The sequence below is a fragment of the Kogia breviceps genome, chromosome 10, assembly GCF_026419965.1.
Source record: "Kogia breviceps isolate mKogBre1 chromosome 10, mKogBre1 haplotype 1, whole genome shotgun sequence".
NCBI lineage: Eukaryota > Metazoa > Chordata > Mammalia > Artiodactyla > Physeteridae > Kogia > Kogia breviceps.
Window position 1 is genome coordinate 91,927,496 of NC_081319.1, and position 23,628 is coordinate 91,951,123.

At 43.2% G+C, this 23,628-nt stretch overlaps 1 protein-coding gene across 3 annotated transcripts in view; it reads left to right on the top strand.

The window, feature by feature from the left end:
* The window catches only part of MBOAT1 (membrane bound O-acyltransferase domain containing 1), a 114,443-nt gene that overhangs the window by 21,527 nt on the left and 69,288 nt on the right, over positions 1 to 23,628 (top strand). The window contains exon 1 of one of the 3 annotated variants that reach the window (XM_067006671.1): positions 13,286 to 13,347. The exons of the other annotated variants lie outside the window; for them this stretch is intronic. Within the exon in view, the coding sequence (XP_066862772.1) occupies positions 13,297 to 13,347 (51 nt within the window). The 5' untranslated portion in view covers positions 13,286 to 13,296. Of the gene's footprint in view, positions 1 to 13,285; positions 13,348 to 23,628 lie in introns of those variants that run through there. 3 annotated transcript variants of the gene reach the window in all.

The window sequence follows — 23,628 nt, forward strand, 5'->3', positions numbered from 1 at the left end:
GTTTAAGTTTTCTGCCCATTTTTGGATTGGGTTTTTTGTGTTTTTTGATATTGAGCTGCATGAGCTGCTTGTAAATTTTGGAGATTAATCCTTTGTCAGTTGCTTCATTTGCAAATATTTTCTCCCATTCTGAGGGTTGCCTTTTCATCTTGTTTATGGTCTCCTTTGCATTGCAAAAGCTTTTAAGTTTCATTAGTTCCCATTTGTTTATTTCTGTTTTTATTTCCATTTCTCTGGGAGGTGGGTCAAAAAGGATCTTGCTGTGATTTATGTCATATAGTGTTCTGCCTATATTTTCCTCTAAGAGTTTTATAGTGTCTGGCCTTGCATAAACCCACTTTGAGTTTATTTTTGTGTATGGTGTTAAGGGGTGTTCTAATTTCATTCTTTTAGGTGTAGGTGTCCAGTTTTCCCAGCACCAGTTATTGGAGAGGCTGTCTTCTCTCCACTGTATATTCTTGCCTCCTTTATCAAAAATAAAGTGACCATATGTGTGTGGGTATATCTCTGGGTTTTCTATCCTGTTCCATTGACCTGTATTTTCTGTTTTTGTGTCAGTACCATACTGTCTTGATTACTGAAGCTTTATAGTATAGTCTGAATTCTGAGAGCCTGACTCCTCCAGCTCCATGTTTCTTTTTCAAGATTGCTTTGGCTATTCGGGGTCTTTTGTGTTTCCATACAAATTGTGAAATTCTTTGCTCCAGTTCTGTGAAAAATACCATTTGTACTTTGATAGGGATTGCATTGAATCTGTAGATTGCTTTGGGTAGTAGAGTCATTTTCACAATGTTGATTCTTCCAATCCAAGAACATGGTATATCTTGCTATCTGTTTGTATCATCTTTAATTTCTTTCATCAGTGTCTTATAGTTTTCTGCATACAGGTCTTTTGTTCACTTAGATAGGTTTATTTCTAGGTATTTTGTTCTTTTTGTTGCAACGGTAAATGGGAGTGTTTCCTTAATTTCTCTCTCAGATTTTTCATCATTAGTGTATAGGAATGCAAGAGATTTCTGTGCATCAATTTTGTATCCTGCTACTTTACCAGATTCATTGATTAGCTCTAGTAGTTTTCTGGTAGCGTCTTTAGGATTCTCTATGTATAGTATCATGTCATCTGCAAACAGTGACAGCTTTACTTCTTCTTTTGCTATTTGGATTCCTTTTATTTCTTTTTCTTCCCTGATTGCTGTGGCTAAAACTTCCAAAATTATGTTGAATAGTAGTGGTGAGAGTGGACAATGTTGTCTTGTTCCTGATCTTAGAGGAAATGTTTTCAGTTTTTCAGCACTGAGAACTATGTTGGCTGTGAGTTTCTCATATATGACTTTTATTACGTTGAGTTAAGTTCCCTCTATGCCTACTTTCTGGAGGGTTTTTATCATAAATGGCTGTTGAATTTTGTCAAAAGCTTTTTCTGCATCTATTGAGATGGTCATATAGTTTTTCTCCTTCAATTTGTTAATTTGGTTTTTCACATTGATTGATTTCTGTATATTGAAGAGTTCTTGCATTCCTGGGATGGATGATCCTTTAATGTGCTGTTGGATTCTGTTTGCTAGTATTTTGTTGAGGATGTTTGCATCTATGTTCATCAGTGATATTGGCCTGTAGTTTTCTTTTTTTGTGATATCTTTGTCTGGTTTTGGTATCAGGGTGGTGGTGGTCTCGTAGAATGAATTTGGGAGTGTTCCTCCTTCTGCTATATTTTGGAAGAGTTTGAGAAGGATAGTGTTAGCTCTTCTCTAAATGTTTGATAGAATTCGCCTGTGAAGCCATCTGGTCCTGGGGTTTTGTTTGTTGGAAGATTTTTAATCACAGTTTCAATTTCAGTGCTTGTGATTGGTCTGCTTATATTTTCTACTTCTTCCTGGTTCAGTCTTGGAAGGTTGTGCTTTTCTCAGAATTTGTCCATTTCTTCCAGGTTGTCCATTTTATTTGCATATAGTTCCTCATAATAATCTCTCATGATCCTTTGTATTTCTTCAGTGTCAGTTGTTACTTCTCCTTTTTCATTTCTAATTCTATTGATTTGAGTCTTCTCCCTTTTTTTCTTGATGAGTCTGGCTAATGCTTTATCAATTTTGTTTATATTATCCAAGAACCAGCTTTTAGTTTTATTGATCTTTGCTATTGTTTCCTTCTTTTCTTTTTCATTTATTTCTTACCTGATCTTTATGATTTCTTTCCTTCTGCTAACTTTGGGGTTTTTTGTTCTTCTTTCAGTAATTGCTTTAGGTGTAAGCCTAGGTTGTTTATTTGAGATGTTTCTTGTTTCCTGAGGTAGGATTGTATTGCTATAATTTTCCTTCTTAGAACTGCTTTTGCTGCATCCCATAGGTTTTGGGTCATCGTGTTTTCTTTGTCATTTGTTTCTAGGTATTTTTTGATTTCCTCTTTGATTTCTTCAGTGATCTCTTGGTTATTAAGTGGTGTATTGTTTAGCCTCCATGTGTTTGTATTTTTTACAGATTTTTTCCTGTAACTGATATCTAGTCTCATAGCATTGTAGTCGGAAAATATACTTGATACAATTTCAATTTTCTTAAATTTCCCAAGGCTTGATTTGTGACCCAAGATATGATCTATCCTGGAAAATGTTCCATGAGCACTTGAGAAGAAAGGGTATTCTGTTGTTTGGGGATGGAATGTCCTATAACTATCAATTAAGTCCATCTTGTTTAATGTATCATTTAAAGCTTGTGTTTCCTTATCTATTTTCATTTCAGATGATCTGTCCATTGGTGAAAGTGAGGTGTTAAAGTCGCCTTCTATGATTGTGTTACTGTCGATTTCCCCTTTTTGGCTGTTAGCATTTGCCTTATCTATTGAGGTGCTCCTATGTTGGGTGCATAAATATTTACAATTGTTCTATCTTCTTGGATTGATCCCCTGATCAGTATGTACTGTCCTTCTTTATCTCTTGTAATAGTCTTTATTTTAAAGTCTATTTTGTCTGATATGAGAATTGCTACTCCAGCTTTCTTTTGATTTCCATTTGCATGGAAAATCTTTTCCCATCCCCTCACTTTCAGTCTGTATGTGTCCCTAGGTCTGAAGTGGGTCTCTTGTAGACAGCATATATACAGGTCTTGTTGTTGTAGCCACTCAGCCAGTCTATATCTTTTGGTTGGAGCATTTAATCCATTAACATTTAAGGGTGTTATCGATATGTATATTCCTATTACCATTTTCTTAATTGTTTTGCGTTTGTTATTGTAAGTCTTTTCCTTTTCTTGTGTTTCCTGCCTAGAGAAGTTCCTTTAGCAATTGTTGTAAAGCTGGTTTGGTGGTGCTGAATTCTCTTAGCTTTTGCTGGTCTGTAAAGGTTTTAATTTCTCCACTGAATGTGAATGAGATCCTTGCTGGGTAGAGTAATCTTGATTGTAGATTTTTCCCCTTTCATCACTTTAAATATGTCTTGCCTCTCCCTTCTGGCTTGCAGAGTTTCTGCTCAATGATCAGCTGTTAACCTAATGGGGATTCCCTTGTATGTTATCTGTTGTTTTTCCCTTGCTGCTTTTAATATTTTTCTTTGTATTTAATTTTAGTTTGATTAAGATGTGTCTTGGTGTGTTTCTCCTTGGATTTTTCCTGTATGGGACTCTCTGCACTTCCTGGACTTGATTGACTATTTCCTTTCCCATATTAGGGATGTTTTCAAGTATAATCTCTTCAGATATTTTCTCAGTCCCTTTTGTTTTCTCTTCTTCTTCTGGGACCCCTATAATGCGAATGTTGGTGCGTTTAATGTTGTCCCAGTGGTCTCTGAAACTGTCCTCAATTCTTTTCATTCTTTATTCTGCTCTGCAGTAGTTATTTCCACTACTTTATCTTCCAGCTCACTTATCCCTTCTTCTGCCTCAGTTATTTTGTTATTGATTCCTTCTAGAGAATTTTAAATTTCATTTATTGGGTTGTTCATCATTGTTTGCTCTTTAGTTCTTCTAGGTCCTTGTTAAACGTGTCTTGTATTTCTCCATTTTATTTCCAAGATTTTGGATCATCTTTACTATCATCACTCTGAATTCTTTTTCAGGTAGACTGCCTATTTCCTCTTCATTTGTTTGGTCTGGTAGGTTTTTACCTTGCTTCTTCATCTGCTGTGTGTTTCTTTGTCTTCTCATTTTGCTGAACTTACTGTGTTTGTGGTCTCCTTTTCGCAGGCTGCAGGTTCATAGTTCCCATTGCTTTTGGTGTCTGCCCCCAGTGGCTAAGGTTGGTCCAGTGGGTTGTGTAGGCTTTCTGGTGGAGGGACTAGTGCCTGTGTTCTGGTGGATGAGGCTGGATCCTGTCTTTCTGGTGGGCGTGACCATGTCGGTGGTGTTTGTTGGGGTGTCTGTGAACTTATGATTTTAGGCAGCCTCTCTGCTAATGGGTGGGGTTGTGTTCCTGTCTTGCTAGTTGTTTGGCATAGGGTGTTCAGCGCTGTAGCTTGCTGGTTGTTGAGTGGAACTGGGTCTTTGCGTTGAGATGGAAATCTCTGGGAGAGCTTTTGCCGTTTGATATTACGTGGGGCTGGGAGGTCTCTGGTGGACCAATGTCCTGAGCTCGGCTCTGCCGCTTCAGTGGCACAGGCCTGACACCTGGCTGGAGCATAAAGACCTATCAGCCACACAGCTCAGAAGAAAAGGGAGAAAGAAAGAGAGAGAGAGAGAGAGAGAGAGAGAGAAAAGAAAGAAAGTAATAAAAAGAAATAAAGTTATTAAGATAAAAAATTTAAAAATTTGTTAAGTATTAAAAAAATTAAAAAGTAATAAAAAAAAAGGAATGAAAGAAGTGAGCAACCAAACCCCAAAACAAATCCACCAATGATAACAGTGCTAAAAAGTATACTAAAAGAAAGAAAAAAGAAAAATGGACAGGCAGAACCCTAGGACAAATGGTAAAAGCAAAGCGATACAGACAACATCACCCAAAGAAGCATACACATACAAACTCACAAAAAGTGAAAAAGGAAAAATATATATGTATCTATATTTAAAAAAAAAAAGAAGAGAGCAACTAAATCAATAAATAAATCTACCAATGATAATAAACTCTAAATAGTAAAGTAGGATTAACATAAAAGTAGAAACCAGTCAGTCACATACAGCAAACCCCAAGTCTACAGTTGCTCCCAACGTCCACTTCCTCAGTTTTGGGTTGATTCGTTGTCTATACAGGTATTCCACAGATGCAGGTACATCAAGTTGATTATGGAGATTTGATCTGCTGCTCCTGAGGCTGCTGGGAGAGATTTCCCTTTCTCTTCTTTGTTTGCACAGCTCCCGGGGTTCAGCTTTGGATTTGGACCCGCCTCTGCGTGTAGGTCGCCTGAGGGCGTCTGTTCTTTGCTCAGACAGGATGGGGTTAATGGAGCAGCTGATTAGGGGGCTCTGGCTCACTCAGGCCAGGGGGAAGGAGGGTACGGAATGCGGGGTGAGCCTACGGCAGCAGAGGCTGGCGTGACATTGCACCAGCCTGAGGCTCCATGTGTTCTCCTGGGTAAGTTGTCCCTGGGTCACGGGACCCTGAGAGTGGCGGGCTGCACAGGCTCCCGGAGGGGAGGTGTGGATAGTGCCCTGTGCTTGCATAGGCTTCTTGGTGGTGGCAGCAGCAGCCTTACTGTTTCATGGCCATCTCTGGGCTCCACACTGATAGCCGCGGCTTGTGCCCATGTCTGGAGCTCGTTTAAGCGGCGCTCTGAATCCCCTCTCCTCACGCAACCATAAACAATGGTCTCTTGCCTTTTCGGCAGGTCCAGACCTTTTCCCAGACTCCCTCCCAGCTAGCCATGGCACAGTAGCCCCTTCAGGCTGTGTTCATGCAGCGAACCCCAGTCCTCTCCCCAGGATCTGACCTCCGAAGCCCGAGCCTCAGCTCCCAGCCCCCACCCGCCCCAGCGGGTGAGCAGACAAGCCTCTCGGGCTGGTGAGTGCTGGTCGGCACTGATCCTCTGTGCGGGAATCTCTCCCCTTTGCCCTCCGCACCCCTGTGGCTGCGCTCTCCTCCGCGGCTCCGAAGCTTCCCCCTGCCACCTCCCCATCTCCGCCTGCGAAGGGACTTCCTAGTTTGTGGGAACTTCTCCTCCTTCACAGCTCCCTCCCCGAGGTGCTGGCCCCATCCCTACTCTTTTGTCTCTGTTTTGTCTTTTTTCTTTTGCCCTACCCGGGTATGTGGGGAGTTTCTTGCCTTTGGGGAAGTCTGAGGTCTTCTGCCAGCGTTCAGTAGGTGTTCTGTAGGAGTTGTTCCACATGTAGATGTATATCTGATGTATTTGTGGGGAGGAAGATGATCTTCATGTCTTACTCCTCCGCCATCTTGAAGGTCTCCCCCATACCACATCTTCTTTATATGTTCATCTGTCATTGGACATTTAGGTTGCTTCCATGTCTTGGCTATTGTAAACAGCACTGCAGTGAACATTGGGGGTTCATGAATCCTTTCTAACCATGTTTTTCTCCAGATATATGCCCAATGTATATATTTGAGCAATGCAACTGAAACTATTTTTACTCTTTTAAGGAACCTCCATACTGTTCTCCATAGTGGCTGTATCAATTTACATTCCCACCAGCAGTGCAAGAGGGTTCCCTTTTCTCCACACCCTCTCCAGCATTTATTGTTTGTAGATTTTTTGATGATGGCCATTCTGACTGGCGTGTGGTGATACTGTAGTTTTGATTTGCATTTCTCTGATAAGTAGCATTGTTTTTTTTTTTTTTTTTTTTTTTTGCGGTATGCGGGCCTCTCACTGTTGTGGCCTCTCCCGTTGCGGAGCACAGGCTCCGGACGCACAGGCTCAGCGGCCATGGCTCACGGGCCTAGTCGCTCCGCGGCATGTGGGATCCTCCCGGACCAGGGCACGAACCCGTGTCTCCTGCATCGGCAGGCGGATTCTCAACCACTGCGCCACCAGGGAAGCCCCAAGTAGCATTGTTGAGCATCTTTTCATGTGCCTCCTGGCCATCTGTCCTCCCTGAGTTTTAAGTCCTTTCATTCATTGAATGGAGATGAGAATACCTGCCTCACAGCTTTCTTAAGAGGATGGAATGAAAAAATACGGAAAGTGCTAAGACTATAGAGAATAAAATTAATTTTGCTTATCCCGTGGTGGGCACTCTCCGAGGTGGTAGGCTTACAGAGATGAGTAAAACTTGTTCCTTGCCTACAGAGAATTCAAACGTAGCTAGAATATAGACACACACACAAAAACATTGCAATTATGTGTGCCACTTAAAATATTAGATACATACGGTAGTACGGAGGTAATGTAGAGGCAGATACCTAGCTCTGTGTGCATGTGTGTGTCCAGAGATGGGGGTTGGAGGGTGGGAATGAGGAGATGGTTTCCAAGAAAATGGAATTAGGTAGGGAGTTGGGGGTCAGATGGTGGCAGACGCTGGGCTGTATCTGAAGGGCTTTAAGCCTGGGAGAGACATGGCTGGGTTGTTCTAAGCAGTTCATTTGGTGGGGGATGGTTTGGGTAAGTATAGACGAATTGCTCACCACAAACTTTGGTGAGTCTTATAGTCACACAGGGGCTAGTTATCCAACCAGTGACTGAGGCCCAACCCCCAGCCTTGGCTTCGTGACTAGAGTCCTGCTCTCCAGGGTAACTAGCCATCCCTTGTGTGCCTGTCTGCCTGTGTGGGCTTCCAGTCTAGTCTAGTCTACCTGCATTGTCCCAACTATTCTCTGCCTACCTGTTGTGAATGACATCACTGTAGACAGAGTCCCGTCCTCCCCCTGCACCACCACCTACCCCGTCTGCACAGCGACCAGGGCTGCTGTGATCAGCAGAGCTGGCTTTGGCAGCCAGGCTGGACTTCCCTGTTAACACCAGCCCATAGGTGGTCCCCAGCATGCTCCCCTCCTGGGTTACCCTGATGCTAGGTCCCTGCCTCTTCCCTTCTGTCTTGCTGTGAATTATTGGCTATGGAGTCCTAAGATACAGTTCAATTTAAGGAGAAGCAATGTCCAAGATTTTGGAGCTGAGTGGCAAGCCTTTGGCGCAGGGCCTTGTCAACAGTAGTAACAACTGTCCAGGTCCTGTTGTTAGCTTTGCTAATTAGTCTAGAGTCTTGATGTCTGTTGGTGAACTTGCACTTGATGGGACTCCGTGATAGACTCCAACCAAACGGAATGCCATCTTATCCATCCACTGTGACTAATACAACTGGGAAGCCGGATGGAAATACTGATGCTGGATAGTCATTCTCTTTATCTCCCATATAGGAGACTTTCTCTGCAAATTCAAAGTCGGATCAGAAATAAATGGAGTCAGCTGGGTGTGGGCATATCATGGTCACGGGTGATTGAGCCAGGCTGGCCAGATGGACCCAGTATGGCTGCACGTGAGTCAGCTGGTTGTTGTACCTGTTTACCTAGAGGGTGCTCAAGTAGTCAACTCTTTTGTCTTTTTTAGTTTGTTTTTTAATGAAATCCTTGCAGACCTCCCCTTTCTGTAAATGCATTATCTAGATCATAGTACCATGGATTCATTACAGTTTATTTTAGTTACATTCCAGCCTGGAGGGGACAAGGTGGCCTGCCAGTCACCTTGAGTGAGAGAGTAACAAAGGAGAGCAGAGGACGGGGAGTCCTCTTTGGCTGTAGCTATAGCTCAGCTCTCCGAAGAGGAGTGGGAGATAAGGTCGGGGGGTGGGGGTGGTTTCAGTGTCTGGAGAGCTCTGTATGTCAACTTGTTCTTTTTATAAATGTAATACCGGGCTTCCCTGGTGGCGCAGTGGTTGAGAGTCCGCCTGCCGATGCAGGGGACACGGGTTCGTGCCCCGCTCCGGGAAGATCCCACGTGCCGCGGAGCGGCTGGGCCCGTGAGCCGTGGCCGCTGAGCCTGCGCGTCCGGAGCCTGTGCTCCGCAACGGGAGAGGCCGCAACAGTGAGAGGCCCGCATACCACAATAACAAACAAAAAACAACAACAAAAAAACACAACCTACTTCTATAAATGTAACACCAATTTTTTTCCATTCGGATTACCAAATTTTTCTTCATCAGTGAAAAATTCCCCATCATTTTTCGTAATAAATACTGGGGTTTGAGAATTCCATTTTCATCCCTTCCTACGGGTTGTGAATCAATTGGGAAATGTGCACAGGTGTCAGCTAGCATTCTAGATAACATCTTTGCTAGTGAGAAAGCTCAAATGGAGAGGTCCTGCGACCTGAATTGAGTTGATTTATCCCAGTGGTGAGTGGAGAGCCGCACGGTGCTGCCTTGGGGGCTTGCCCCGTGAAGGGAGGGCAGGGGGAGACTGCGTAGCCTTTCACCAGGTGTCTCAGGAGAGAGGGTGGACCCTTGACGCATCGCTCCCCTCCTCTAGGGGGAGGAGGGTCTCCCGTTCCTCGTGCGGACTGAGCGAGGGGGAGGAAACGTGGAGGATGGTTTCCTCCCAAAGTTCTAGAGATGAGAAGTTTTTGATTATGTATGGGCCCCGGAGGAAAGGTTAACAGCTTGGAAAAGTTTTAGTAACCGAGCATTACTCAGATTCCCCTGGCAACTCTAGAAGTAGGCCGATACTCACTCCCGTTTTATGACTGAGGAATCTGAGTAATTCGTCCGGGGTCCTCCAGATCTATGTAGGAGAGCAGGGGCTCAAAACCTAAGTCCCCCAGATTCCAAAACTCAGGCCACCAGGTCACCTGTGAGAAAGCGTGTATGCTGTTAGCCCTTTCTTAAACTTACTATAGGTGTAAAATAGCCTCTCAGTGATCTGAGGTAATAGATCATAAATATATACACTTGTGCCCCGGAATCGTGTTCTGTGTTGGAAGCACAGTCTCCACTGCAGATGGTCCCTCCTGCATCAGCTGGTTCCCATGCAGATGTGTGCTCTCTCCTCTGGACGCCCTCGGGCTTCCTGTCCCCTGTAGGTGAGAACCGGTGATGCCTGTGCTTTGTGGTCTGTTGCACTTGCTTTACCTCTTTCTCTAGCAGGTAGGCACCAAAGTGCCTGTCGTTTTTGTACATGTGGTACCATGTAGCACAATGCCTGAACTCAGACGGGCTCTCTGGGATTCGTTTTTTAATAGAATAAATTTAAGTGACTACTTTTCATCTACTTTAGAGTTTAAGAGAGAAGAAAACATCATGGAGAGGAAAGGCCAGCAGTTGAAAACAGAATGAAGTGGGAACAGGAAGAGGAGGATAGAGGGAAACTGATAAGGAGGAGGTGAAAGAAAAGAAATTTAAAAAAGAAGAAGTGACCCAGGTCCAGGATGTTGTGCTTCCTCCTCCACCGGAGATGGTCCTGCCCTCTTGAGTGGCTCTGATCCCTCTTGTCTTAGTGGGGTGGATGGGTGCTTACGGAGGGGAATCACTCTAGCAGTGGCCAGAGGTCATTCCTAATTCATTGCTCTCTGTTGCAGCCACCAAGATGGGAAATGCCCTCAAGGGGCAAGTCCTCTGGCAGCTGTGAAGTAGACAAGATTAAATTATCTGGTTTCTATTTTTAGCCTGCTGTTAGCACTGCCTAAAACTGATCAGTTCAAGGTAATCATTTACCACTATTTCTATTTTAATTATAGTCTCCTTAAACTCAGTTTGGGCGACATCAAACTGGTTTCTGGTCATTTCACTTTCTACCATTCTTAGGTTTTAAGTTCCAATGAACTTAAAATTCTATACCTCCAATTGGAAAACATTTTACAAGTTTGCAGAAGAGATGCCATTTATTAGATAGAAGTTTTCATTAAATTCACTTGTCCATGGATACTGTATGTTTTGATGTTAAAAAATGAAAAGTAACAGATAATTGGTATTAACAACTAATTGGTATTTGTTGGGTGGTAGAAGGGAGAGTTGGTGTCATAGTTAAAGGCCAGAAATTTAAATAATGTTAGGGTATAACTCAAAGTAGAATTTTGTGGGCAGATTCACCAAATGCAGAAGACTCTTGAGTCTAGTTAGCAAAATATCAGAGCAGCTGATTTCTGTGAGGGGCAAAATGTGGGGTGCAGGCAATCCAGGGCCGCTGGTGGTTATTGGAACAAGAAAGGGGGTAGTGAGCTGCCCGTGAGGCCTGAGAATCCACACTGGGAGGCCCTGGGGAGATGGCAGGGGTGAGCAAAGGATGGAAAATGGCAGGGCCAGCGTGGGAAAAGATGGGCAGGAGAACTGGGGACCTCTGAAAATGGCCAGTGGTAAGAGCAAAGGGGATTGGAAGTGGTTGGAAAAAGGAATGAGGGGGAAATTAAAACAGGTCAGAGGGTATCAAACTGCATCAGAGGTTTGTCCAAAAGAGCCGAGAAGTGTCTGCTTTCTGGGCGGTGCAGAGATCATCCGGGTAAGGATGCACTCTTCAAGGAAGAAACAGCCTCGTAGTGGAGATGGCACGTACACAGATACTTAGGGGACTAGATAGGATGTGATGGGTGCAACGGGCTAGCATAAGGCAATTGCAGTGGCCGCCGAAGGGAGGGAGAGAGTCAATGTTTGCCCCTCTCTGATTCTTTGACAGAAGCTACTGGCTTTTTCTTTTTTAAAATCCAACTCTTAGCAAGTCCCTGATACCAACGAGGCACCCACTGCAGGTTTGGTTTTCTGAGAGTGGCCATTCGGTGCAATGACTGTGCTCTAACCGTTCTATTGGTGTCAGTGTAGTGGATTTATTTCCCATGCTGTCGGTGTAGTCCCCAGTGACTTTACATGAAGTGGATCGGTTTATCATTGCCTGACAGATGGCAGTCAGCCTGCTTCCCTAGGCTAGGTCACTTCATCCCAGCCGAAGCATTGAAAACATTTATATGAATTTTTTGAGTTAGAAAGGATCTTATGGATCATTAGTACGATCTCCTGATTTTTCCACTTGGAAAGCTTAGGACCTCGGGGGTTAGATGAGTTATCTGATGTTCAGTATATAATAGTCGTTGAAGGCAGCCCACGATGAGCTTGTCTCAGAGCCAGTCTGTGTCTGGTCCAAGATCAGGGAATGGAGATCCTTTTACTCTGATTCTGCGTGTCCTTGGAAGGGCCATCACATTTAGAACAACAACTAAATATTTCCCAGAGTCCTATGATCCTTCTCTAACACTGTCCTGTTTCTGTGGCATTAGCTACTTGCTAAGTATTGCAACAGGTGGAATCTTCACAGAAGTAGGTAGCCATGGCAAGCTTAGCTTTTGCTCTAAAGAAAAATGGTGTCATGTGGGGTGGTGTTAGGAGTCCATTCATTGAATAAACAAGTCATGGCTGTGTGGACAGTACGTACACATTGTAGGGACTTTCCTGGTCCTCATGTGCAGCTGCCCTCTTCCTCTGCCTCTTCCTCTTTCCCCATAGAATTTACATCATTGGAAGCCAGTAGCAGGAGGCAGTAACTTCTGCCTTATACTGTGGAATGGTCAGATTTAAATGTAAGACAAATAGAAAAACCACAGTAGGAGACAGGAAGTCGCATCTTGGCTTAGTAGGCTTCTGAGGTGAGTAATTTTTTTTTTTTAATGTTTACACTACTGAAAACAATTAAATTACATACTTTAGAGTATGAATGGGTTACATATAAAACCCAAAGGTCTTTCGCCTCCACACTGACAGGGAGTAGCTTTAATGCTCACCTGCACCTGTAGAACCTTTTAGACACAACTGTGGGATGTGAGTCTTTTGAGTGACACCTGATGCCAGCTACTCTGCCCCATCGTCATTCACCCCGCCACCAGGGACTTAGAGGAGCTGGCCTCAGAGTAAAGGGAAGGAGGGAAGCAAGGTGGTAGAGGTGGCGGCAGACGGGCTGAGCTTTGGGGGAAAAAACGAAAGTGAGAAAATAAAGTTTTAGAGAAAGCAGACGTTTTAGGATGATGCGTCAGAAACATTTGCCACATTTCATAAGAAATCCAGTGTTGTGCTTCCCTGTATTGTCCGTATCGACATACCTTGGTGGATTTTTTTATAGGCATACTTGTTATTATAATGTCCCCAAGGCAAGTCTGAACCCTTCTGTTTGCTGCATAAGTTCACGAAGCAGGAGAGAATGTAACTTCCTGAAGATCAAAGGCCAACTCACTGGCAGAAGGTGACTAAGCACCAGCCTATTTTTAATTGCGGAAACACCAACAATTAGGGTTTTTATTAGTGTTTTCAGCCGGGTAGTGACTATGGGCAGGTAATTCTTTTTGTGTGTGTGTGTGTGTGTGTGTGTGTGTGTGGTACGCGGGCCTCTCACTGCTGTGGCCTCTCCCGTTGCGGAGCACAGGCTCCGGACGCGCAGGCTCAGCGGCCATGGCTCACGGGCCCAGCCGCTCCGCGGCATGTGGGATCTTCCCAGACCGGGGCACGAACCCGCGTCCCCTGCATGGGCAGGCGGATTCTCAACCACTGCGCCACCAGGGAAGCCCGGGGGCAGGTAATTCTTGATGGTAGGCGAGACTGTTAAAAAAAATTTCAGGGTTTCTACTGTGTATGAGATAGCTTTGTAAACTGTCCAGTTCTATCCATTTTTATAGTTAATAATTATGAGGCTAGACATCTTTATCATCTTTGAAATGGAGTAAAAACTGATGGTAAATGCCAGTATCCCTTCTGCATCTTACTTTGGGAGTGCTTAAAGCTTCAGCTTTCAAAAAAATTGGCTTTTCACCACAACGCTGCACTGTATTAATCCTAAAACAAACAAAACCAGAAGCGCGCATAATCAAACTCCAGATAGCTCTTTGCCAACAACAGTTGTGATGCTCTTGGGCTACTTGATATGTGTTGCAATTATATATATCTTTTTCAATATGTAATATTTTTTTCCTGAATTTCCCTTGAAGAGAAAAATACAAATTTCTCTTAAGAACCTAAGCTTAAAATTCTCCATTTAAGAGAAAGCAGTGTCTGTGCTACAGATCATTTCTCTCCTAGGGCCTTTCTGGCTATATTATTTTTATTAGTTAAAAAACGTATTTTGGGGGCTTCCCTGGTGGCGCAGTGGTTGAGAGTCCGCCTGCCGATGCAGGAGACACGGGTTTGTGCCCTGGTCCGGGAGGATCCCACATGTCGCGGAGCGGCTGGGCCCGTGAGCCATGGCCGCTGAGCCTGCGCATCCGGAGCCTGTGCTCCGCAACGGGAGAGGCCACAACAGTGAGAGGCCCGCATACCGCAAAAAAAACAAAAACAAAAACAAAACAAAACAAAAAAAACGTATTTTTGTGGGCTCTTAAAGGGGACCAGATTTTAGGGGAGGGAATGGATTTTGGCTACTTCTCTGTTTCCCCTCCTTGCCCGCAGACATCTGCATTCTGAACTTACCAAGCGGCGGCTTTGCTGTGAACTCTCTTTCTTGACTGTCTTAGTAAATGACATGTCCAGGCTTGATTAATTTGCCTCTCGTGGATGTCACTGCCCCTCTTCTGGTGTGTGTCTCCATCATGTCAGACATGAAAATAGAAATCGAAGGAATTTAAAAATAGTAACTAAATTTTTGCTTTGAAAATTCCTTGGTATTATTTTTATTCAGCGTGGATCCCACGAGTGGAACTGTTTCCAAGTACCCTTGACCCCCCAGTGTTGCACACAGCAGAGCACCTGGTGCCGTGCGTGACACCAGGAGGGGCCGCCTGGAGGTGACCGGTATGGCTGTGCTACACACCCTTCTATAGATTGGTGGCCTGGGCCCCTGGACACGTGATACTTTTCTTTCCCCATTTCTCACTCAGATATTTTAATTTTCCTCTTTCGAGCGTACTAAACAGCATGAACCGTATTACGAGGCTCAGTTTTGATCTAAGAACAAGTACGTCCTTACCACCTGGAACAGGTGGTCCACTGACATCCATGTACATTGTGTATATGCGTATACACACACACACACACACACACACACACACACACACACACACACATCTTTCTTGGACTGCGATGGATTTGGAGGGCACCACAAGCATTGCAATTAGTGCCATCACAGATTTGTTGAGTTACTGTGTTATCATTTCCAAGGTTCCTTCAAACCCTTTGTTTTTTGTAGAACATGCAAATCTCTGCAGAAGCCCTGATGATTATTAGTCCTGTTTTTCATTTGAGTCTGCAGAGGCCCCAGTAAGTGGCTGGCTCCATGTTACTGGGACAGGTAGCCTGTGGAGCTTGGTCCACTGGATGGAGAGAGAGCTGCTTCCCGCCACCCCCCAGCCCCCCACCCCAGCCTGGTGCATACTGTGATGGGATTGGTTGGTCCCTTGGGCACTGAGAAGGGGTGGGTAGAGTGTGAGAACATCAGGGTAGATTGACCCTTGCTTTTCAACTCTAGAGAAAAAAGAAGTCAGCAGTCTTCCCGTCAGCAAAGCCTCGGTATCATTTTGCCTTTACTCACATAGCTGTGATCTACTGTAAAGCCAAGAAGGGAGACGAACTAGTTAGAGTCATTCTTTGGAGCTACCGGTTGTAGGCACCACCGAGTGATCCTGTTGTAGCTGTCTTAGCATTTCTCCTTTCTTTCCTAGGTTTTCTTTAGCTTTCTTTCTTATGCCTTTTCTCATTCATTCATTTATTCTACAGAGATTAAATGCTTATCATGTGCCAGGTACTGTGCTAGGTGCCAGGTATCCAAAGAGTAATAAGCCACTAGGTTTCTGTCCATGAGACCCTCACATTCTATTTGAAACATAGACTTTATCTAGAGTTTTAATTGTTTACACTATTCTGCCAATTCTAGGACCTCATCTGAGTTTTAGAACCGTTTTGTAAGAAGCAGCAGTTAAACCATATCCTTTTTGTCTTTTCCCTTCTTGTTTATTTCCCTTCCCCAACATTTCTGTCTTTCTCCTTTCTCTGCACTTTAAACCCAGTATTCCTAAATGTTTACTGTCACCACCTAGTTCTTCATGTAATACTCAGATTTAAAGATTTGTCCGATTTCTGGTCTGTCTCTTCTAAGTCAAACAAAATTTTTAATCTCTTTTGTGTCCTCTTATGAACGGCCAAATGTATTCTGACTTTAGTTCAGGTATTTTCCAAAATGAGTCATTAATCATTTCTGATGAAATGTTTCCATTCAATTGTGGTGTCTTTTAAAAACCGGTTTGAATCTCTGTGATTAGTTTATGGAATTTTAAGATTTAAATCCTGGATTAACTTTCAGAAGTTTTTTTCTTGTATAGGAACAGAGGTCTAGAAAATACCAGTTTCTATTACTCATGAGACCACAAAATTCCAGTTTTGTGTGACAGGGGGGAGAACTTGCCTTTTCTTCATAGAGTCCATCCAGGAAGCTAAACCATGTTCATACATTTCTACACTTTTGGCCTTTTTTCCCATATGTTTTTGTGCATCCTATCATACTGAAATGTTTATTAAATATACGATTGATGATCTGTAGATCTACACCAAGGTGTTATATACATATATATGTATATGTGTGTACACATACACACACATATTTTACATTTATGTGTTTGCAGGACTTTTCACTGTAGTTCTGGGAATTTACTTTTCTTGGAACAAGAAAACGGTATTTGCTAACTACAGATTTGGAAAGGCAAGAAAGCTGATTTCACGTTCTGTTTGGTTTTAAGAGCAAAAGTTGAGAAAGCAAGGCAGCAGATCCTCTGATTTGCAGGTAGAGTGTCGGAAAATTGAGGCATTCCTAGGAATCAGTCTCTCATAGCAGTTTATACCACAGAATATTTGTTACCTCTCTTTTGTTTTCCTTCTGTTCAAGAATGTATAAGGATCCCCTGTTGTTAGCAGTGCTGCTGGGGTTGGATTGATGGGGTTAACTGTAATGTTTACTGTTGAAGTTGGGAGGAAGCAATAGATTGGAAAGAGATCGTTGGGTTTGGTTTGTATTAATTTCCTCTAAGTGTATGAACATGAAATAACACTGATCATTTTAAAAAGTGACAACTGTGTCTCAAAGAAGACCACTTCTGATGAAGTCACCTGTGGCTCCAAAACAGTCCATCCTTGCACATCAGCTTTTTAGTAAATGTTTTCTGAATGCCCGGTAGAGGCTGGGAACTGTATTCCTTACAGAATAAAGAGTAAGCATGGCCTTCAGAGCCCTTTATGACTTATTCTCTGCTCTGCCTTTCCTTTACCTACCTTTTCTTATTCCCCTAATGTGCTGACTACCCTCCCTTGCTCCTGAGCCTTTCATTCATTCATTCATTCATTCCAATATTGAGAACCCAATGTATAGCAGGCTCTATGGATACACTGATCAAAAGGATAGATCTGACCTCTGCCTTCTTGAAGCTATTGCCCAGGTAATGAGATCATTACAACACAGTGCGAGAAGTGCTGTGACTGCAGAAGCTTGGGGGCTGGGGAGCAGAAGAAGGGAAGACTTCCTGTAGGAGGTGACTTCTAAGCTGCAATTAGGAGGATGGAGGAGGAGGGGGGGGAAGGGTGGGCATAGTCAGAGGCTGGGAGATTAAATGGCTGTTGAAGTTGTCCAGGTGAAATGAATGATGGCCTGAATTAAGGTAGATGTAGCGAGGGAAGCAAATAGATTTGAGAGACTTAGGAAGTAGAATTAATATAGTGAGGAGGTTGATTCCATTTATGGGATTTAAGAGAGAGGCACAGTTCTCTGGTTTCTGGCCTGAATAATTGGATGGTTGAAGGGCCCACCCTTAGATAAGAGGCCTGGCAAAAAGGACTAGGTGAGATGGAAGATGATGAGCTGTTATGGACCTTGTGAAATTTAGGAGTCTGTGGTTTATCCAAGTGAGGATTCCAGTAGGCACGGGGGTGTATGCCTGCGAATTTAGGAGAGACATCTGGGTTGCAGAAAAAGATCTAGAAGTCATCGGCTGGTCATTGGAGGCACAGGAGTAAGAGAGATCCTTTGGCATATATTGGCAATCACTCAGCATGGGAAGCGAAGCTGGCCTGGGATGGCCCCCAGAGGGCACCATCTTAGCAGGGGTGGGCAGCAGGGGAGCAACTCTCAAAGGAGAGGGGTAAGGAGTGATCAGAAGGTAAAGACAACCAAGGGAATGTCAGGGAGTCAAGAAGAAAGAGCAGAGGATAATGCACTGTGTCAGATGTTGCTGAGAGCTCATGGCAGGCAAAGACTGGGTAAGGTTCATTGACTCTAGCAGACGAGGAGATGCTTGGCGACTTGCTCAGAGCAGTTGTTTTGGAGTGTTAGGGATATGTCGTGATTTATGGCATGAAGGGGAGGGGAAGAAATAGAGTCTGATTTTAGGGGTTCTCTGTAATTAAATTTTTAAAGTACAAATCCTTCCCCCAGTCCCTCCCTATGACTCTATAGGTGGGAGAATTAATAAGCACCAAAGAAACGTTTGCCTACTACTTGAAATTTTTTTTTAACCTGTAGTAGGTCATTTGTTTCCTGCCTTTGAAAACAGTTGCCTTGTTTCCTGTTGAGTAGGCTAAGGTTGTTTTTTTGTTTGTTCGTTTGTTTTTTTAAAAAGAGATGCACAGTTCCTTTGACTTGTGGTCCAAATTGGAGTTTTCCTTTTATTATAAACATATTTTAGAGAAGGTGATTACATAATAGAAACTGGAAATAGAGTAGTACTTAGGGACAGGCAGAATCACAGATATTCCTATTTTGATGTTCTCTGGTTGTACAATGGCCACTAGGCCTTGGGTCTGTCCACTCTTGGAATTGTGGCATTTCTTTTGCATCCCGTCTGGCTCCACAAGAGTTCTGTTTTATAAAAGCTAAAAGGTGATATGTTTTATTTTCAACTTAAAACTGAATTAAAGTTAATTCTGTGTTGAGACTTTTGAGAATTTCATAACAGTCTGAGATAATTGGTCACACCCTAGGGTGTTGCATAAGAAAATGTAGCCCTGGTTCTGCATTTTCCCTTGTCCCCAAAGATCTCACTCACAGTAGCATCTTAAGTAGTAAGTAGTATTATGGGTAATGGGAAAGCAGATCCATCTGTGGAAGGCACTTTCTTTGGAGTGATAAAGTTTTTACTTAAGTCCACCAGGAAAGAAATTGTTCAGGTCAGGTTTTGTGTTTAGGAGGCAGTGATAGGTTGTTGGGGAAAGAGGTGACTTGGGAGTCTGTTTTCCTCTCTTTCGTTAAATAAACCTTATTTAACCTCTCCATTTTACCCACTGGGGAAACGCTGATGATATTTGTACGTACTGCCTCCCTAGGGACATGAAATAACCAAATACAGTGAGTGCGTGCATATATGTGTGTGTGTGTGTGTGTGTGTGTGTGTGTGTGTGTCTAGTTACTTTTTTAATAAGATGACGCTGTAGTATCATAGTGTAATTGATTCTTGCTCCATTCCGGTTGGGCTTATGTTTATTGATTAATTCTACTATTTCAGATCGGTAATGTCTAAGAACTTTTAATAATAAGGAGATTTTTTTAAATGTTAGAGTAATGAATGTGGCCTTTTTTTTTTTTTCTTTTTTTCTTTTTTGCGGTACGCGGGCTTCTCACTGCTGTGGCCTCTCCCATTGCGGAGCAGGCGTAGCGGCCATGGCTCACGGGCCCAGCCACTCCACGGCATGTGGGATCTTCCCAGACCGGGGCACGAACCCGTGTCCCCTGCATCGTCAGGCGGACTCTCAACCACTGCGCCACCAGGGAAGGCCCCATTTGTGGCCTCTTTAAAGTACTCAGTTGAATCTCCCTTGGGAGAGAAGATGGACTCATTGCATTTTTACATTTAGGACAGCTGCTGACTATATGGGAGCTTATTATGCATTTGGTAGGCCATAAGCGATGGGGGAACGTTCATTGTTTATACGCTTTTTACTAAAGGATGTGCAGAGAAATTGATCAACTCTAATTAGTACATTTGAGCTTTTCTTCTTGTTACTGTGTTGGGTAAACAGCTTGATGGGGAAAAAAAGATAATATTTAGCACACTTTGAGCATTTCATGCTGGACAGGCACCGTGCTCATCACTTTACATTAACTCATTTAATTCTATGAGGGTAGCTCTATTATTATCCTCATTTTACAGAAGAATTGGAGTACAGGTTAGATAACTAGCTAAAGTTGTACAGCTAGGAGGTAAGTTAGGGTGGGATTCAATCCTCGGTAGTCTGGCTCCAGAGCCTGTACTCTTATCTCTATATTCTGCTAGCTCTCATTACAGTGTTCCCTCCTTTGTCTGCGGATCTGAAGTTGGGTGAATCCGTGGATAGAACCTGAGGGTGAGGAGGGCCAACAGTCCACAGATTTTGGTATCTGCCAGGGTCTTAGAACCGATTCCCACAGATACTGAGGGACCCTGTACTATTGATTAAATCGGAGTGCTTAATTGATCTGCAGCACTCCCTTTTTACTATAATGAAAATGTTAATCCAGTGGCTAATAAATTCATTGGCCAAAGGCCAATAATAATGAAAAGATGCTCAACCAGTAGTCAGGAAAATGCAAATTGAAATTAATATACTACCAGTTCTCTACCTGATCAGAAAGATTAAACAGATTCATAGCATCTGCTGCAGGCAAGGGTGTGGGGAAAGGACACATACTCATGCAGCTGGCGGAAGGGCCAGCAGTTATTACAAAACTGCTTAAACTTTTAGAGAAAGTAACCTGGTCATATTTATTGAAATTTTAAATAAATATTCTGTTTGATCGAACTCCTAGGAATTTATCTTAGAGACATAAAATCACCAGTACTTAAGGATATATGTACAAGGATTTTTTTTTTTTAATGGTGCTATTGGTAATGGTCCCAAACTGGAAACCACTTGGTAGTTGGAGGATGCTTGCATAAATTATGTCACATACATAATATTGGCGTTTTCAGAAACTAATCAACAAAACCCTTTTCTTCCTCTCCTAGATGTGGAACCAATTAGGAAATAAGACCCAAGAGACAGCCAGAGGGAGATCAAAATATTATCTTTATTAGTGATAAAGCTGATTGGCCCAAAGTTTCCTGTTTCTTTACCCTTGAATGAGAAAGACTTATGTCCCCAACTACTGGTACTGATGGGAGAAAGGCAGCAGGGCATGGAGCACAGAGCAGAGAATGTCCTTGTCTAAATGCAGACTGGCCCCCAAAGACAGAAGTCCCAGGGGACTGAACCAGGCATGCCCAGTGTCTCCTCTGCGATCCACCAGTTGGCTAAGTCATTCTTCCCTCCCTGGGGAGGAGGAAGCAAGGGGTCAGGGTGGACAGAAGGTGGAAATTCTCCTTTTGTATTTTCCCTCCTAGAGGATGGAGTGGAAATTATTTTGTCCTTATGGAAATCTACGAAGTGGGGAGTGTTCCCCTCTCCCCCAACATGTATTTTGGAATATCATGCAGCTTTTTACTTTTTAAAGAATAAACTAGCTCAGTGTGAGCAGACTTGGGAAGATGGCTATGATATTTTGTTAGTGAAAAATTGAGTTGCAGGTAATTTTTATACCGTGATTATATTCAAAGGAGAAACCGTGTATATGGGTATATTTTTGCAAATAGAAAAAAGTATTTAAAAATATACTGTAGTTTGCTAAGAATGGTGGAGTGTGTGTGTGGAAGGTTGGCAGTGGGGAAGCTGAGCTTTTACCCTGCATGTCTCTGTATTTGTTCAGTTGTTCAAATGAGCAATTATTAATTTTATAAGAAAATGAAATATATATAAATATATATATATATATATATTTTTATTTTTTATTATTATTTTTTTTTTTTGCGTTACGCGGGCCTCTCACTGCTGTGGACTCTCCCGTTGCGGAGCACAGGCTCCGGACGCGCAGGCTCAGCGGCCATGGCTCACGGGCCCAGCTGCTCCGCGGCATGTGGGATCTACACGGACCGGGGCACGAACCCGCGTCCCCTGCATTGGCAGGCGGACTCTCAACCACTGCGCCACCAGGGAAGCCCAAGTGTATATTTTAAAGTTGCTACCATATATATATATTTTTCAGATTACTTTTCCATTATAGATTGTTACAGGATATTGAATATTGTTCCCTGTGTTGTACAGTAACTTATTAGATAGATCTTCAAATTTCTCATCACATGAAAAAAAAAATTTAACTCTGTGTGGTGATGGCTGTTAACTAGAATTACTGCATTGATCATTTACAACACATGCAAATATCAAATCATCATGTTGTACACCTGAAACTAATATAATGTTATATGTCAGTTGTATCTCAATTAAAAAAAAGAAAAGATTATAAAGTCATCTGCAGACGTTGCACGTGCTTGTTCAGTGGTGTTTTCTACAGAGGCCTGTTTCCCCTCCGCTCTTTGGCGGTCCAGGGAGCCTTACTCAGAACTTATTTCTAGACGGGCCTGTCTGACCCCCTGCACCCTGTTTTATTTCTATCCCACACCCAAGGCTGGTGGGGAATTTTGGGAAGTTGTGCTGGCTTCCTTAGTTCTTGTCCCCGTCTGATTCTCAGTGACTGTGTGACCCAGGCTGAGTGAGTGGGCATCTCTGGGCTCCACTTTCCTTGTCCGGAAAATGAGATGTTGGAATTACATGAGACAATTGAGCTAATTGAATCATTCTGGGGTGGCTGAGCAGATAGTCTCTGGACCCAGTATCCCCAAGTGTAAATTCCAGTGTTGCCACTTACCAGGTGTGTGATTTGGGGGACAATTTCTTAACCTCTCTGTGACTTATAGGCAGAAAGACTTAGAGCCGTGCTGGGATATAGTAAGCACCCGAAATACTAGCTATGATGATGATGACGGTGCTAAATAATATTTTAACTGGCTAACAATGGAATTAATTCTAATGGCGAATTAAGGAGGAGGTGGGTGACAGCATGCTTGTGGATAAGGTTTTTCAGGATTCCTCAAATCGTCCTGAATTCTATCAAGTCCCCCTTGTACAGAGGTATGTCCAGGCGAGGAGGGGGCTACAGCTTATGCTGAGACACAGCATCCCTCACAGTTTGGTTTGGGTCTTGCTAACTTCCCGGCTGCAGGAGCAAGGAAAATGAGGTCTGTTTAATTCCACGTCTTGGAGTAGAGGATTTTTATTGGGAAGTGTTGGAGGTTGAACTGCGTTCCTGCAAAATCCAAATATTGAAGTCCTAACCTCCCAGTGTCTCAGAACATGAGTGTATTTGGAGATAGTGTCTTTAAAGAGGTAACTAAGTTAAATGAGCTCATTTGGGTAGGTCCTAATCCCATGATGGATGTCCTTATAAAAAGGAGGAAATTTGGTCACAGACACAGACAGAGTGAAGACCCTCTGGGAGGGAGAAGACAGCTGTCTACAAGCCAAGGAGAGAGGCCTCAGAAGGAAACAGCCCTGCCAGCATCTTGAATTCAGAGCCTCCAGAATTGTGAGATAATAAAGTTCTGTTGGTTAAGCGCCCCCCAGTCTGTGGTACTTTGATATGGCAGGCTGAGGAAATTAATCCAGGCAGCTACTAAATTCTCGCTGAGTGACAGTATTTCTGGGGAGAATGTTTGAAGTTGAGGGGAAGCAGTACAGTGTAATGAGCGAGGACTCAGGCCAGGTTTTAAACCCTGGCTGTGTCACTCACCAGCTTCGTGAATTCAGCCTTTGTTTGTCCTTCTCCTGCTGTGTAAAGTGGGGAGTAAGCTACTTCATAAAGTTGTGAAGCTGAAATTCCATCATTTATGTAAAGTTTATCACTGTGCCCGACACTGGGTAAGCACTCAGGGAAAAAAAAGGCGTTTGTCATCATGATGAGACAGAGTATTAACCAGAAGTTTGTGTGGTTATACATGACACACATTGATTATCAGTCTTAATTAAATCATATTTGTTCATC